The sequence below is a fragment of the Stegodyphus dumicola genome, chromosome 12 (assembly GCF_044657685.1).
Source record: "Stegodyphus dumicola isolate Sdum_Otavi_A_Nest chromosome 12, ASM4465768v1".
NCBI lineage: Eukaryota > Metazoa > Arthropoda > Arachnida > Araneae > Eresidae > Stegodyphus > Stegodyphus dumicola.
This window is the reverse complement of record NC_140779.1, coordinates 46,512,932-46,530,387: the sequence shown is the minus strand read 5'-3', so window position 1 is coordinate 46,530,387 and position 17,456 is coordinate 46,512,932. Positions and strand designations below refer to the sequence as shown.

General features: G+C 34.8%; 1 protein-coding gene across 3 annotated transcripts in view; it reads left to right on the top strand.

Moving 5' to 3' along the window:
- Window positions 1–17,456, top strand: part of LOC118196180 (glutamyl aminopeptidase-like) — a 105,468-nt gene that overhangs the window by 81,689 nt on the left and 6,323 nt on the right. For all 3 annotated transcript variants that reach the window (XM_035367594.2, XM_035367595.2, XM_035367596.2), the window contains 2 exons: window positions 13,239–13,379; window positions 17,191–17,272. In XM_035367594.2, the coding sequence (XP_035223485.2) occupies window positions 13,239–13,379; window positions 17,191–17,272 (223 nt within the window). The remainder of the gene's footprint in view (window positions 1–13,238; window positions 13,380–17,190; window positions 17,273–17,456) is intronic.

Here is a 17,456-nt window from a genome sequence, read left to right as displayed (position 1 = left end):
GTTTGTCAATTTCTTTTCTCATTTTTCTGTTTCTAACATCGTCAAATCTTATGCATCTCGTAAGAAACAAAAATTGATTACGAGACATGGTCCTATGAAATATTTCTATTTCCATTCCATCAGTGCGCCATAAATCTCACATGCACATGGGATGATTTATGTATACCACATAAATATAGTAATCCAATGAAGGCTTTAATTTCGGAGAGTTTTGTTTTTTTAGCATCGCTATCTCTCTGAGAGCTGTCACTGATAGTGTCAATATATATATTTGTACAGATGACGATCGTATTCAAGATACTTTCATCCAGTAATAAACTCCAAGACTCAAGAGGAGAAGTTACGTTTTTTGCCACTTCAGCATTTCCAGGCACTTTGAATAATATTTCACGATAAAGTTTGAATATTTCGACGAAATTTTGTTTTCTTCCAAAATGTCTTTCCATCTTTTCCAATAAAACAATCAACTGAATTAGAATCAGTAGCATCCTCTTCATCAGACTCAATTTCTTCTTCAGATGACGTATTATGCTCACTAAACCTTTCATCGCAATCAGACAATAAATCATCACCTTCGATAGATTCATCATCAGTCGATACTTCATCGGGAAAAGTACATAATCATTCCATTTCTTCATTATATGTTAATTGGCAAGCCATGTTGTGCTATGAACTCAGTGCACTTCAAACTCGAAATTAGAAACACGCTTACTCACGCTGGGCCTAAGCGACCCGAAAAATGGCTTTTTGTCCGAACAGAATAAAGCAAAATTCCAGAAACATGTCCTTTGTGTCAAAGGTGACCTTACACTCAGCTAGACCGGGTGTGGTCCATTTCAATATTAAGGGGTAGGGTATACATAGCTTTAACAAACTGATTGGGCCTTGGAAGCCAGGAGCGAGTAACACCGGGTTAATCTACAATGAGTGTTGAATGTACGGTCATTGCCTGCATTTCAGCGCAGATATTAAAGTATGTAATTATGACTATAATGATCTGTCCAGCTTAAACAAACCAATGGCTATTTTAACCATCTATAATATGTAATCTATATTGAATTTTGTATCTGTTACCTGTCTGTATATTTGTATTCTACTACCTCGTATCTTATGTGCTTCTCTATATGGTAATGCTCCATATGGTTTTTCCATCTATTTCTCAATATTGGTATACTCTTTTAAATTCTTTCACATAGCAGCACTAGAGTTTTCATACTTGCCATGTTAATTCCTTTTATTCAAGATTCTCACAACCAGCACGAACTGTGCAGCCTATAATTACAAACAAACAAAAAATTATGTTTTTAATACCCTAATTATTTCTCATGTCAGATTATTATGAGTCATAGCTTCATTTATATTAATGAGATTTTTCTAATTTTATTTCAAATTTATTTGCCAGTATAATTAGGAAAGTCAATTCTTCGATTTGAAATAGAGCCTAGTAGCCAACCTGGTGACTCTATAGAATCGTAGAGTCTAACTTCAATTTTTTCAGAATAGATAAAAACATCTATATTTTGCATTGATTAGACAATACCTTCTTTGAATTTGGGTTGCAGATAGTATGAGTCTGTTTTTACTAATATGGCTTCTTCTCTTGCTGTTTTGTTTGAATTTCTAGAAGTTCTGGGATCATGTTTTTTGCTTTTCTTTTCTGTAATTTCATTCTTTCTTCTTTTGTCTGGGCAATCAATCTCTTGTGATGTGTTGATAGCTTCTACAAATATAATGTTCTTTTCTTCTCATGGAAAATTCTTCTTGTCTTGAGTATTCTCTTCTTGTGTTTTGAAATATATTTATCTTGTTTACTTGTTATATCCATGAATCTCGGTGGTCATTTAGTTTCATTTCAGACTTCATTGAAAGAGTTTCAGTTTGCTGCAAAATAAGTACAGTCAAAAGTCGTTAATCCGGACTCGTCGGGACTTCAGCGTTTTCGGATTATCGATTTTTCCGGATTATAGATCATCAGTTTAAATCGTGTAAGATGGCATGCAGAAATTCTAAAATTAAAAATATGAAACCGTAATTTATGAAATAAAGAACAATTATGATCTAAAGGGTATCAAAATTTACAAAAAAAAAAGCTTAATATTTATTTGTTTACTTTATTAAACATTTCTTTCATTGTAAGTTGTTTCGTTTTTTATGTGATAATACATTCTCTTTAATTCTATAAACAGACATAATTTTTTGTTCACTTACAAAGTTCCACTGTTCAAGTCCCGTTAATTGCTGTGCCGAGAATACCGACTAACTTGTCAATCAAAATTTTTTCGTTTTCACTAACCTCTCTGTCACATTCTTCATGTCTTTATCCATTTTTTGCAGCAATTCCACTTTTTCTTTGATGGACATCGAAACATACTTTCATTTTGTACGATCCTTTGGGAGCTCCAGAATCAAAAATTCTATTTGACGTAATCGAAAGTTCAAGTTTACTTTTATAGTATTGCTCTTACAGTCTGCAAAAAATAATAAGCCGGATTAAATTCAAAAATTAAGGAACAACGCAATCATCAACATTAACTGAAATAGATAATTAGATTATTTTAGATTATACCGTCCGTTATACATAAAACGCGTACGCGAAAACGTATTCTGCGCTTGCGCACATGCAAATGCGCAGTCGTAAGAAGTCTTACGCGCACGCGTAAACGCCTATGTGCATGTGTCAATGCAGCGCATGCGCAGAAAGATTTTAGCTTTGAGGTCCGGATTATAGATCATTCCGAATTATGGGTGTCCGAATTAACGACTTTTGACTGTATCACATTCTTTAGCTAATTCTTGCGGCTTCAGCGACTTATTTCCTTGGTGCATTGTGATGTGTAATGCTGTTTTTCCATCTAAAGCTTGAAATAATAATTAATTCCTTGAGTATTTTGAAATCTTCTCCTCTTGATTTACGGTTTGATGTGGCTGTCAATCCTAGAAGCAAACTCAACACGCCTTTCACTGAAATAACGTTTAGCTCTTCTAAATTTTCTAATTAGGCTTGAGAAGTGTGTTGATATTCCTTTAAAATAAGAGTGTTTACTTTTTCATAATTCTGTAGATCCTCTTTCTCTGGAATTCTTCTGGAACTTTCTTTTGCTTAAATGCTGTTTTAATAGAATTGAAAAAAGTATTCCATTCTTCCACTGGTATAGTCAGTGTTTCTACACTTTTCTCAGCTTGTCAAGGGAAATTTCAGTTTAACCACCAATGTTTTAGATTGAGGGTATCAGACTTATACTTCCTCTATTTTGAGTTGCTCAAATCTCTCTTCATACATTTGTATTCTTTCAATTTCTTCTCTTTCTTCTTCTGTTTTCCACTGTAGCTTTCAGAATTTTTTTCCCAAAGTCAGCATCTTTGATGTATTCCTTACTGTTCTGGAGCTTGTGTTTCAGTTCTGCCAATTTCAAATCTGTAGTTACTTCTTTGCCATTTTCATATAAAACAGTTACCATATCTTTTTTCTTTTCATTTTTGAACAGTTTCTTTTCTTTTAAACTTTTCCAACTTCAGGATGTAATAATTCTTGTGCTTCTTATTGCAGTTTAGATATGCAAACTTCTTTCAAATGTGAGGCTATCCATCTGTTTTCACAGTTCTGAGCTCTGGTTCGATCTTTGAGAGAGCATGTTGTGATAGTCTTGTTGTGATTCAGAAGGCACAACACACTGCTTAATTTCAAATGTCATTTGACAAAATAAAACGGAATATTTATTAAAATAACATTAAAGCATAAAATTAAACTCAGAGACGAATATTCCCCATACAACTAGTGAGGTGGTTTTAGAAAGCATGCAAGAAATCTTTTCCAATCGTGACTTTATCATCTTCAAAGCTGACAAATGTGGTCAGATAATTGTTACGAATAAAATCCAAGACACTGAAGATGTTAATAACTATAGGCTTTTACGAAGACTCTTAGTAAAAGCCTATAGTTTTTTTGGTTTTATTATGTTGATGATACATTTGCTCTCTATGGTGAAAATAAAGATACAATTTACTGCAAGTTCTACCAGTTATGAATTCTGTAGATCCTACCTTCCAGTTCATTTTTGAACCTGAAATATTTGATTCCCTTTCTTTTCTTGACAGTTTATTCACATGAAACATTTCTAGTTTTGATATTGCTGTGTATAAAAAACCTTTCTCAGCTTGTCTTTCCACTGTATGTCAAATCTTGTCAAGGGAAATTTGTTAAAAAGTTAGCCTCTCTCAACGCTTTTGTATTCTGTGCACAAAAGTTAGCCTTTCTCAACACTTTTGTTTTCTGTCCCTCAAGGTTTGCTCTTTTAGGTCAACCTTTGATCAAGAATTGAACTGTTTGAGAGCCATTGCAAAGAATAGAGGCTTGTCATCTCAGATTATTGAGCAAACAGTTAAAAGAAATTTCTAGGTTTATTGAGGAAAATCAATCTTTTGCTTCAATCAATAGTAAAAATTAAATTATTATTCTAGTCTTTCCTATTATCAATAACAGAACTCATGCATTTTACAGAAATTCAACTTTTATTCTGCTTTTATATTTTCCCTGTCAAATGAAATACACAATTCTGCCATTAAAAAACCCTATACATGACATGACATTTTGAGACATTTGTATCATTCCTTATCAGTGCTTGAAGTACATTGATGAAATAAAACAAGTTTTAAAATTTCATGTCAAAAAACATAAATGTTATGTTTGAAAAGGAAATAATTAAATCAGCTATTACACAGTAGTGTTAAGCTGGAAACCACAATTCCAATTTTCCTTTTTTCAAAATCATCCAAAAGACTTCCTGAGTCAGACAATTAGATTTCCTTGAGGCCTCTCTGTGCATTAAACAATGACTTAATTTCTAATCTCATACCTTGTATAAGCTGATTATTTCTGATTCTAGTTTCAATTCTTCAATGATACTATTTGTTTTGTTTCTTTTCTCTGCATTATAGAGGTACAATATTTTATTGGTATTATGTGCTCAAAAATTCTCCAATCTCTCTTTCTATTTCTGGTCTGGTTTTTTAGTTGCAACTGAAGAAGACAATAGTGTTTGAATCATTAAAATGTTTCTACTAAAATTATTAAAATTCTACTAAAATATGCCATTTATTATTGCTTTTCTTAAAGTCAACAATGAAACAGGTTTGAAAAAATATGTGTTTTTAGTTTTAAAAAAATTATAAACTCTGCAGTTATTCAATCTTAGCCAGTTCCAGTTTCTTTTTATTGTTTAAATTATTGTTGTAGGATGACAACTTAATTATGTGAGAACCAAATTTGAATATTTTATAGCCTTCAGAAATTCCCTTCATCAGCAACCTATGCTCCACATTTTCTGAAATTTCAAATTAAGAACTATGACAACTAGCTTTTCTCCTCTCTTTTTCAATGCCAATAGCTATAGCAAAATCTATGACAGTTATAGGAGTTTTTAAGAGAGAGAAAGTTTCTTTATTGATCTTCAATGCATGATTTCTTCTAGTCTTAGAGACTTTTTCCACGACAGATGGGTTATATATTTTTTAATTATATATGTGGCGTTCCGACAGATACTTCAACTTCTATTCATGAGATGGCGCCACGTGTAAAATCCAGTTCTTAATCGGAGCAGCAAAGCGACATCTTTACTCACTCAGACTTCTCGTGAGACAACTGTACGCGACGGTAGCATGAACTGTGTTCCGAGCTCTGTGTTGATCTCTGCAATGTAATTTAAATTGTAATTTAGTACTTAATATATTCTTTTGTTATAGGAGATTGTCTACTCTTATTTTCTTTAATTATATCATGCATTAAGCACACGCGACCACCAAAAGTGGTGACCTTTTGACTGAGCACGCTACTGACAATGGATTTTCAACGACCCTAAGCCACGTGCATCCAAGGCATTCTGAAGAACTGACTAAAAATAACAACGAATATGGACATTAAACGTATGCTACAACCTACCCCTTCAATTATTTCTAGAAGTGTTGATATATACAGCTTGTGTTTTTTTTCAAAGTCGTGCATATCATCGCAAGGAGCTTCAGCAAATCATCAATGTGATCTGTTCCGTCCCGCTGACTTCCCCGTCGTGCAATAATTCTTCGATCATTCAACGACAAATGTGCTACAACAGTGATTTTCACTAAATGTGCCACATCAGTAACTTTTGTGCAACGTGCTACGGCAAAATTCTTTCCTCAGTGTTCGAAAGTAGTGAATTTTTTTCCCATGTGCTACAGGAGTGATTTCCTTTTTTCCTTCGAAAGTGCCTTAGCAGTGTGAAGTGGTGATTTTGTGTGTGCGCAATACAAAATGAACGCATCATTTTTTTTTTCTCAAATAAGGGTTTCTTTTCAAATGCATTTCGGTAAAATATTATTTGTGTGTGTAATTGCTGACCCTGTATTATTTGTGTGTGTATCATTACGTAAATTTTTTCTGCATGGTTAAAATATTTATTGTTATCATGGTAAAATATCAGTAGTGTATCCTCATGCTACAATATTTGTGCTGATAAGTGTTTATTAATTAAAGTGAAAATTATCTATCGGTATGCCCGACGATATTCCACCAGAGCCACAAATCACACGCGTTGCGGTGAAGCCACCGCCTTTCTGGAAAAATAATCCTTCATTGTGGTTCGCTCAGATCGAAGCACAATTTTCTATCGCTCGCATTAGTGAGGATTCTACAAAATTCAACCATGTAGTTGCAGCAATTGAGTCTGATATTCTGAATTCAGTGCATGACTTAATTCTCAAACCACCTGATTGTGATAAATACTCCAAACTGAAACAGCGGCTCATTGAAATCTATTCAGAAAGTGAATCTTCAAAAATACATACTTTACTACAAGGACTTGAACTTGGAGATCAGCGACCTTCATACTTGCTGTCACGAATGCGTGATCTGGCAGGAAGCCATTTTAGTGACGACTTGTTGAAGTCACTATGGCTTTCGCGTCTCCCTAATAACATACAAATAATTCTTGCTGCTTCCAATGAAGATCTAACCCATTTAGCAGCAATGGCTGACAAAATTAATGAACTTGTTACTCCAGCTTATGTCAGTGCTGCTAATGCTGCACCTTCCAGTTCATCCCTCGAACAACAAGTGGCTGAATTGACCAAAAAAGTATCTGAACTCTCTACAAGTCTTCATGCTTCACGGAGATATAATCGATCAAATCAGGGCCCACGTAATAAATTTCGTGCCCGAAGCAGGAGTCGGATCTCGTCACAATACTCGAACGCAGTACAAAGAACCCACAAGTGGCATATGTTTTTATCATATGAATTTTGGCTCCCAAGCTCGCAAGTGTGCCCCTCCATGCACTTTTGTACAAGCGGGAAACTAAATGGGCGGTCTTCTGCTGGCCAACAGAATGTCCGCCACATCGACAGAATAGTACTGGCTGATCGTTCAACTCAGTTATGTTTTCTAGTAGATACTGGAGCTGACATATCAGTGCTCCCGAGAACTAAAACAAATGCTCACCAACTTAATAAACTTGTACTGTATGCAGCCAATGGTACCCAAATTGCAACCTACGGCACCAAACTATTGACACTTGATTTAAACTTGCACCGGACTTTCAACTGGCCTTTTATTATTGCAGATGTAACTCAAGCAATTATTGGTGTCGACTTCTTGACACATTTCCACCTTCTAGTGGATGTCAAGAATAATTGCTTAATTGATGCTACAACTCAGCTGACATCACAGGGCCAAGCTTCTCACGTATCAAACGTACCTACCAACATAAGTGTTTTATCGGGCAGCACACGGTTTCATCGGTTATTAGCAGAATTCCCTGACATTTTAAACCCATCCAAATCAGGGCAGCATACTCATCAGCCAGAAGTGTATCATCACATTGAAACACATGGCCCACCTGTATTTTCCAAGCCTCGTCGTCTTTCTCCAGAGATGCTAAAAGCTGCTCGCAAAGAATTTGAATTCATGCTAGCACAGGGAACCATTCGCCCATCTAAAAGTCCATGGGCCAGTCCACTTCAAATGGTTAAAAAGTCTAATGGTGACTGGCGGCCTTGTGGAGATTATCGTCGACTTAATGCCGTCACAGTCCCTGACAGATATCCAGTCCCACATATCCAAGACTTGTATCCATCTTTTTCATGGAACAAACATATTTTCTACCCTCGATCTTGCCAGAGCATATCATCAGATCCCAGTGCATGCTGAAGATGTGCCCAAGACCGCAGTGACTACACCATTTGGCCTCTTTGAGTACTTATATATGCCATTTGGCCTTCGCAGTGCTGGCCAAACATTTCAGCGTTTCATACACCAAGTACTGTCTGGTCTCGATTTCTGCATCCCATATTTTGATGATATCCTGGTTGCATCTACAGATGTGGAAGAACATTTTAAACATCTGCGTCAGATTTTCACTCGCCTTAAAGATCATGGATTAAAACTAAATCCATCCAAATGTGTACTTGGTCAACCCTCAGTTTCCTTTCTTGGATGTCTTATTACCCAGAATGGAGTTAAACCTTTACCGGAAAGAGTCAAAGCAATTAACGACCTACCTCAGCCCAAAACCATCTCTGAACTGAAGCGTTTTCTAGCAATGTTAAATTTCTACCGACGCTTTCTGCCAAATGCCGCAAAAACACAAGCCTGCCTACATGAGTTTCTGAAGAATAGCAAAAAAAACGATCAACGAGCTGTCCCTTGGACTGAATCTGCATCTGCAGCATTCGTGCAATGCAAACACGATCTGGCAAATGCAGCCACACTTTCTTATCACTCATCTAGTGATCAGCTCTCTATAATGGTAGATGCATCTGACACGGCCATAGGAGCAGTGCTTCAAGCCCATACCACTAAAGGACTTTCCCCAATGGCATTCTTTTCCAGAAAACTTACTACTGCAGAAAGGAAATACAGCACATATGACAGAGAGCTACTTGCTGTGTACTGTGCTGTTAAATACTTCCGGCACAACTTGGAAGGACACGACTTCATCATTTTCACCGATCATCGACCATTAACCTTCGCTTTTAGGAAAAACTCTGACTCATGTTCTCCTCGTCAGCTTCGACATCTGGATTTCATCGCCCAGTTTAGTACAGATATCAAATATGTCTCTGGTACTGATAATTGTGTCGCTGATGCCTTGTCTCGGGTAAACAATATCAACCTCACTACCCCAGATTTCTCTGAAATTGCAAAAGCTCAATTGCTTGATGAGGAACTCAAGAACCTAATCTCAAATCCACAAACCTCCCTTCAGTTACAACCGCTGCACATTGATCCAACGCTTAAAATTTACTGTGACATAGAGAACAATAGAATACGTCCCTATATTCCTGTCAATTTTAGACGTGAAATGTTTAATGCCTTGCACAATTTGGCACATCCTGGAATCCGTGCCGCCAAAAAGCTGATCACAGACAGATTTGTCTGGCCAGCGATGAATCAAGACATCACAGAATGGACTCGTTCATGTATTAGATGTCAACGGTGTAAAGTAACCCGTCACACTCACAGTCCCATTCAACAATTTAACCTTCCAGCAAGACGCTTTGATCATGTACACTTAGACTTGGTTGGCCCATTGCCTCCTTCAAATGGTTACACTTACCTCCTCACTTGTATTGATCGGTACACAAGATGGCCTGAAGCCATTCCTATTGAAAATATATCCGCTGAAACTGTAGCTCGAGCATTCATCTCCCAGTGGCTTTCAAGATTTGGCATGCCTACCACCATCACTACTGACCAAGGCCGACAATTTCAATGTCACTTGTTCGCATCCCTCACCTCTCTTCTTGGCATTCGCCATATTCGCACAACACCATACCATCCATCTGGAAATGGGATGGTGGAACGCTTTCACCGATCTCTCAAACAAGGTCTGAAGTGCCACAGTAGCACACACTAGACAGAAGCCTTATTCCTAGTCTTGGTCTTCGCACAGCATTCAAAGAAGACATTGGTAGCACTTGTGCTGAAATGTTATATGGTGCAACCCTCCGTCTGCCAGGTGAATTCTTTCACCCAGAATCTACTCCAGTTATCGACCCTCCAACATTCCTTCAACGTTTACGTGAGACCATGAGCAATATCTCGCCAACCCCAGCATCTTCGCATAACCAGCCAAGCTATTTTGTACATCCTGCGCTTGAGACATCTTCGCACGTATTCGTGCGCAATGATGCAATTAAGCCAACTTTAACACCTTCATATGATGGTCCATTCAAAGTTGTCAAACGAACACCGAAACATTTCACCATCATCTGCAATGGTAAACAATCAGTGATTGGAATCGATCGTCTCAAACCAGCATTTCTAATGCAAGATCCAACAACTTCCTCATCAACATCACTCCCGGAAGAAAGCTTACATCCCGTAAAAGAGCAACCTAAAACTACCAGATCTGGAAGAAAGGTTAAATTTAACCCAAAGTACTTATAACGTACTGATGGTACTTGGGGGGGGAGTACTGTGGCATTCCGACAGATACTTCAACTTCTATTCATGAGATGGCGCCACGTGTAAAATCCAGTTCTTAATCGGAGCAGCAAAGCGACATCTTTACTCACTCAGACTTCTCGTGAGACAACTGTACGCGACGGTAGCATGAACTGTGTTCCGAGCTCTGTGTTGATCTCTGCAATGTAATTTAAATTGTAATTTAGTACTTAATATGTTCTTTTGTTATAGGAGATTGTCTACTCTTATTTTCTTTAATTATATCATGCATTAAGCACACGCGACCACCAAATATATATTCAAAAATATTGATTTTATATAATAAAATTCTAACACAAGTTTTATTACACATCAATAAATTCTAATTTTGCCAAAGTTTCATCATATGAGTACTTTTTTATCTCTTTGGGAAAAATGAATTGTCATGCACAGTCTTCGCTACTTCAACATAGTGTTGATGGAAGAATTTATCTGAGAAATGAAATACCATATAATTAAAAATTTAAATCTACTATATACGGTATTTGCCGGCATATACGATGCACATACATGTTTTATACACATTTTTGAAGGATAAAACTTTATTACTGATCATTATAATGAATTTACAGTATTTTAAACATAAAGTAATACAAATACAAAGTAATACTTTCTGAAGAACACTTTTTATTCTTCTTCATCAAAACCCAGACACTCATCTCCTAAATCCGTCAAGTTCTTATTTTCTCAGTTGGGGGTGGTGGCCTGAAATGCCTCTCTGCAGGTCTGTTTCCATGTTCTTTAGCATACGCAATCACATGTAGCTTGTATACTATATTATAGTAATGCCAACATTGCTTTTGAACCATAACTTGCCAATAAATTTAAGAAAATTGAACAGTAGAAATTTCGCACACTTTTAAAAGTTGTTCACAAAAATTGGAAAGTTTGAGCAAACGATCTGTAATAATCGATGATAGCGCATGCGCATTCACTGAATTCTACGTAACTATAATATAACCACACTCTGCAAGGAAAAAAGAAAAAATTACATAACTCCAAATAGAGGAAATTTCCAGGAATGAATGTAATCAAAAACTGAGTTTCGACTTATGAGATGCAACATCGACGTATAAGACGTACCCCATTTTCAGACCTATTTTCAAAGAAAAAAATGTGCAATGTGCATCTCATATGCCGGCAAATACGATAACTTTGATGTGTTCCTATATTTAATTAGTAGTTTAATGTGAGTCATATATGTAGAAGGATATGTGTATATGCATGAGTATTTTAAACGTTTCTATTAAATATATAATTTACTAAGACTGTAGATCTGTGATTATCATAGTGTAGATAGAAAAAAAAAGTATAAACTTTCTCTTTTTTAGTTATATATATCTGTGTGTGTGTATATATATATACATGTATACACACATACATATATATATACAGAATGTACAGTAAATGTTTCGACAAACTTCTAGGGAAGGTAGGGCGTAGCATATCCTAAGGATTAAGAATTGCATAGGATACCCAGAAATGTCAGGGGTAAGTGGTAGCAGAAGTTGAAAATGGGAAAGGGAACAAGAGAGTGGTTAATTTTAAGCATTTATTGGGCATGAATACAAATGGTGTTTCAACAGGTTGAATATTGCAATAGATGCTCAAAGTTTGCACCATCATGGGCCAAACATGCCTGACACTGATGGACCATTGATTGCTGAACATGCTCAAACACACTGGGAGTTTCTTTGATTGTAGCAGCTGTGCAGGCGAGTCTTGCCACAAGATCCTTTCAGACACGACAGGATCGTGATACATGACACTTTTGATGGCTCCTCACCAAAAGAAATCAAGGTTCGATAAATCCGGTGAGCATGGGGGCCAGGGAACTGCTCCACCGTGCCCAGCCCATTGATGCGGGAATTGGTCTGTTCAGATGTCTACGAACATCCAGTCCAAAATGAGCATGCACCTCCATCATGTTGGAATCACATGTTCCGCCTCATATTTGGTGGAACATTGTCAAGCAAGCAGGGAAGAACTTGCTCTAGAAAGATCAGGTAATTTGCAGCATTCAGCCTGTATGGTAAAAGATATGGCCCGTCTAAGCAGTCGACGACCAAACTCAGCCATACATTGAACCGTTGTTGTGCTGTGTGGTGCTGCACACGGTGGGGGTTTTCTTGAGCCCACAAATGCTGATTGTAGTGATTGAAGAAGTCATCTCTGGTGAATGTACCCTCATCAATGAACAGTGCATATGCTGAGAAATTAACATCACGGGCAGTTTCTTGCAGAAACCACTGTGCGAAATGCACACGTTCAGGATAGGCATTGGGGAGCAGTAACTGAACGCTTTGAAGACGAAAGGCGTGGAAGGACTAGGCGTTCAAGACATGCTGAATACTGGTATGAGACATTTGTAATTGAAAGGCAATGGCATGTATGCTAGTCCTTGGATTACTCTCCACTGTATCCAATACATTTTCTTCCCTAATGACAGAGAGAGAGAGTAATCTTAATGATGTGCCCTGCCTTCCCTAGAAGATTGTTGCAACATTTACGGTACACCCTGTATATATATATATATATATATATGATTATTAAGTAATTGTTTATAATTATATATATTATTTATGGAATTTCATCATTATACTATTTCATTCTGCCTCTTTTATTTCACAGGCGTTGCATGCATATGAGTTCTTATAAATTGTTTTTCTAAAAATTGAATCATGGTGTTAAAAGGTTTTGGACTAGCCTTTTGTTTTGTATATATTGCTTTTAAACAATTTTTGCCTATTTATTGCTACAGGTATTTAAATTATTCTTTGGATAAGAATAAAATACGACCCCAAGATACAACTCTAGTTATTGCCGTTGCTGCTCGTAATCCTGTTGGCCGCTTATTAACATGGAGATTTGTACGCATGAATTGGCCTCAACTTCTAGAAACGTATGTAAAATTCATGTAATAATATACTTCTTTAGTTGATATTATTGTAATTCTTATGCTACTGTTTAAAAAAAAATTATGCATTTCATATCTTTAAAAATTTATTAATTTTACAAATATTTTATTAATTTACTAAAATAATGAATTTTTCTTTTACCTTCATGTCCCCATGTTCACCACTTTGATATCTGTAGTAAATCTTATATATACTTAGGTTACTTAGATATCTGTGGTATATCTTAAAGAATATTTCTTTTATCTGTGGTTTTCAGCAGGACAAGAAAAAAATAATTATTTATATTTAGGAAAGTTATAGTGATGTTCATGTTAAACTCATCTAAAATATGGCCATTTTTTATGAACACAGTCAATTTTAATAATCTGAACAAAAAGTGGTTTAGACTCAGAAGAGCTGTAAGAGTTTGCTGGTGACAGATAAGAATCTGTCACCAGCAAACTCTTGTAGTATCTTCATGGTAGAATCTGCTTTTTGATATTTTACATCATCTTACTGTATTTTGGAATATGGGGGTTTTCCCCCTCCTGTTGTAAGATAATAAGTGTACCAGCTGCACGTGTGGTAATTTTGGCCACGGAGTTATTTGACTTTCTGGCAACCATGACTTATAAGGAAAACACTTCAATTTTAATGAAAATATTTCCATGAATGTAGCTCTTACAAAACTACAGTCAGGGGTATTACATTTAAATGGTGTTCAAAACCACAAAACCAGCTTTCCTCAAAAGACTCATCTGTCTTTTCTTTTCTTTTCTTTTTTTTTTTTTTTTAATCTGAAGAATTCATTTTCCCTTCCCAAGCCAAATTTTCTAGTAACCTCTTATATGTAATAAAACTCATCAAGAATTAGAAAACTATTGCAAATAAAATTAGCACAAAATTATGTGTCATTTGCAGTCCACTTTTAAGGCTTTAAGTGAGAAACTATTGCAAAAGTAAAAAAAAAAAAAAAAAAAAAAAAAAAAAAAAAAAAAAAAAAGTTTACTTTTTTTTTTTTTTAATTATTATTATTATTATTATTATTATTGTGCAGCATATATAAAAAATTGGTCATGATGTTGAAAGATTTTGGGAAACTCTTCTGGAAAAGATTAGTTAAAGTGTAGTATAGTAAGTAGGGTAACATGAGTTTATATTCAGAGTTGCAAAACATAAAATAGTTAAAAGAGCTACTATGTGTTGAATGTATGGGTTTTAATCATAATTTCTTCAATCCCAGCAGAGGGAAAATGAAGTTCACTTATGACCTGTGTCTTAGAAGCTTTTAATGACATTGTCTGCCGAAGTGTTCATTGCAATTAAGTCTATCATAAAAAAATCCTATAAAATCATTTTTTAATCAAAATATTTGGATTCTTAAGTGTATTGACTGAATTTCATTTTTCATATCTAAATTGAAAATCCTGAAACGAAAATTAAAAATAAGAGTATAATATTTCTAATTATGAGTATACATTAAGAACAATTTTTAGCTGCTAATAATGCAAAACTTTTAAATTCAAAATGACAATGTACATGATATCTTATTGCTGCATTTATATAAAAACATTTAAAGCACTTTTGCTGTGTAAAATATTTTTAAACTTCAAATTGCATATAAACTAGCATTGCATGTGAAACATGCAATGCTGGTTTATATACAGCATTTAATAAAATATTAAATAATGCATATAACAACAAGACTAACTCTCGAAACATTTTTCTCAATCATTTAGTTTCATGACATTGTAACATCTTTTGTGTTATTTTAAAATTTGTTATAAAGCATTCTGTTCTAGCTTGACAAATGGGATACAGTGGGGGCACATACAGGTACTAAGTACTGAACATGTGATTCAGTCCAGGTACAGTACAAGTAGAAGTGGACGGTACACCAGAAGTTCCTCACTTGGTTGTACAGATATAGTCTTGCTGCACTAACTGTGCAGTTCCACCCTTGTATTGAGAGAAAGGGAAGGGAACATTCAGAAAATCCCAGGGGAAGGGAACATTCAGAAGATCTCCATCCCTCTTCCTTTACCACTAACTTATCAAAAGGACTTTCAGCTCACTATAATTGAGTGCTACAATGGGAGCACTAATGGCTCATTGTTCCCATATCACATTTGATGTAATGGAGCTGTAAAGGCCATAATATTTCTAATAATGATGTATCAGAGTTGTTCAGTAGCCAAATAAGTTTCCCTCTGGTACACACTTGGTGCCTAACAGTTCATCTACAGAGGCTGATTTTGCTGTAAAGCTGCCCTGAGCTACGAAACCAATCAGAGAAGTTAAAGTAGATGTTGTAGTTTATATCTAATAGGAGTCCTTTATCATTCCCTGCATTTTATCAGGCCTTAATTTTTAAAATAAGTAGTAATAATAATAAACAGGAGGCTTAAAAGCATATGGAAATAACTGTGATTAAAAGTACTGATAACTGAAATAAAAGTATATTGCATATATATATAGTATATACAAAAATAAACAATATTAATTAAATATTAAATAATGATGAATGAATAGTGAAAAATTCTTGATAATTCTTTGGGATTTACCAAGAAGCATTATTTACTAATCATTATTTAACGTTTAATGAATATTGTTTTTGTTTGTTAATTTACTTGTGTTTTCAGCTTTGTTTTCCAAGTTTTGTCTTCAGTTGTTTTTAATTTGTGCCTTCTTGTTAGATAATTTGCCACAGTTGGTTGATATTGATTCTATAGTAAATCTGATCTTTTTTTAATTAATTTTGCAGCATGTTATGGAATGATAATAGTATTTATTAATTAAATATTTTTCAGTTTCTAGTCTATTTATATATTTTTGTTTACATAAAAGCAGAAAAATTTGATTAAATATAACTTACATTGCTGATAATTAAATTTATAATAAAACATTTTAAGTTTTAAGTAATAACGGTTTTAAGTAGATAAAGAGTAAGCTCTAACTTGCAACTTCCTAGACTCTAACTTTTTGGCAGCTGCATGGAGTTATTGAGCTAATTAGATTTTCTTGTGAAATCAAAAAATCATTAACTGTAGGAAAGTGGAAGTACAGATAAATGCAAGCAAAAGGTAAAATTGAGCTTTTTTAATTTATCAAATCTCTCAGAAAATAAGAATAGCAGTGCCAAATCCCTTAAACAGTAACAAAAAAGGTAAAAAATATATTGCTGTGTAGCCTGCAGTAATAAACCGCTTGTGTCAAAACTGAAAAGTCCTATCATGTATTAAAAAAATCTTTTGGAAATATCCAAAATAAATGTAATATCATAAATTTATCAAAATCATAACTAAACCTTCGAAACATTTACAGTATATTTACTAAGCAAAATACTGTTTCCAGAGCTGACATTTTTCTTTAGACATGTGATTTGCATATGCAGTTTCATTGGCTGTTACCAATTAAGATGCAGGCTATTTTGTTTCCTTTTGTGCTCATGGTCACTAATCATGGTGCAGGTGCTGATAACATGTGTCTGTTGTGCCAGCAGTATGCTTCCCTTTTTGGGTGGTCTGGTATAGATGTCAGAAAAACTTGTTTGGATATATGTTGCTTCATGTTGATAAGATGTAACAGAAAATTGAAGCATATCATGTATGATTTTGCCAGTATAACTAAAAAGAGATGAATGAAAGAAAAAGATTATTATAAAATAAAGAGGCTGAAAGAGCAGATCATCTAAAAGCAAGAGATGATTTCATATGATAAATGTTAGTATGCAGTTATATAGTTTGTAAAACTCACTCTTTATTTATTCTTTTCCTTTTCATCTAGTTATTCTTGTAATGTTTACTTCGATTTCAGTTTTGGTCAAGGATCCTTCTCAATGGATATGATTATATCTGAAGCTATATCCCATTTTAGTTCTAAATTTGATTATGATGAGGTTAGTATTTTTAAATCATTTTCCAAAACATTTTTCAACATCTTTTGTGAAATCATGCAGAATATTCTGTTTGAATTCTTTATCATATCTGTTTCACTTCCCTAAATTTAGAAAATATTTCTGTTTTATTACATTAAATACTCCATTTTTATATGTAATATTTCTATATTTACTTGTGTTTAAA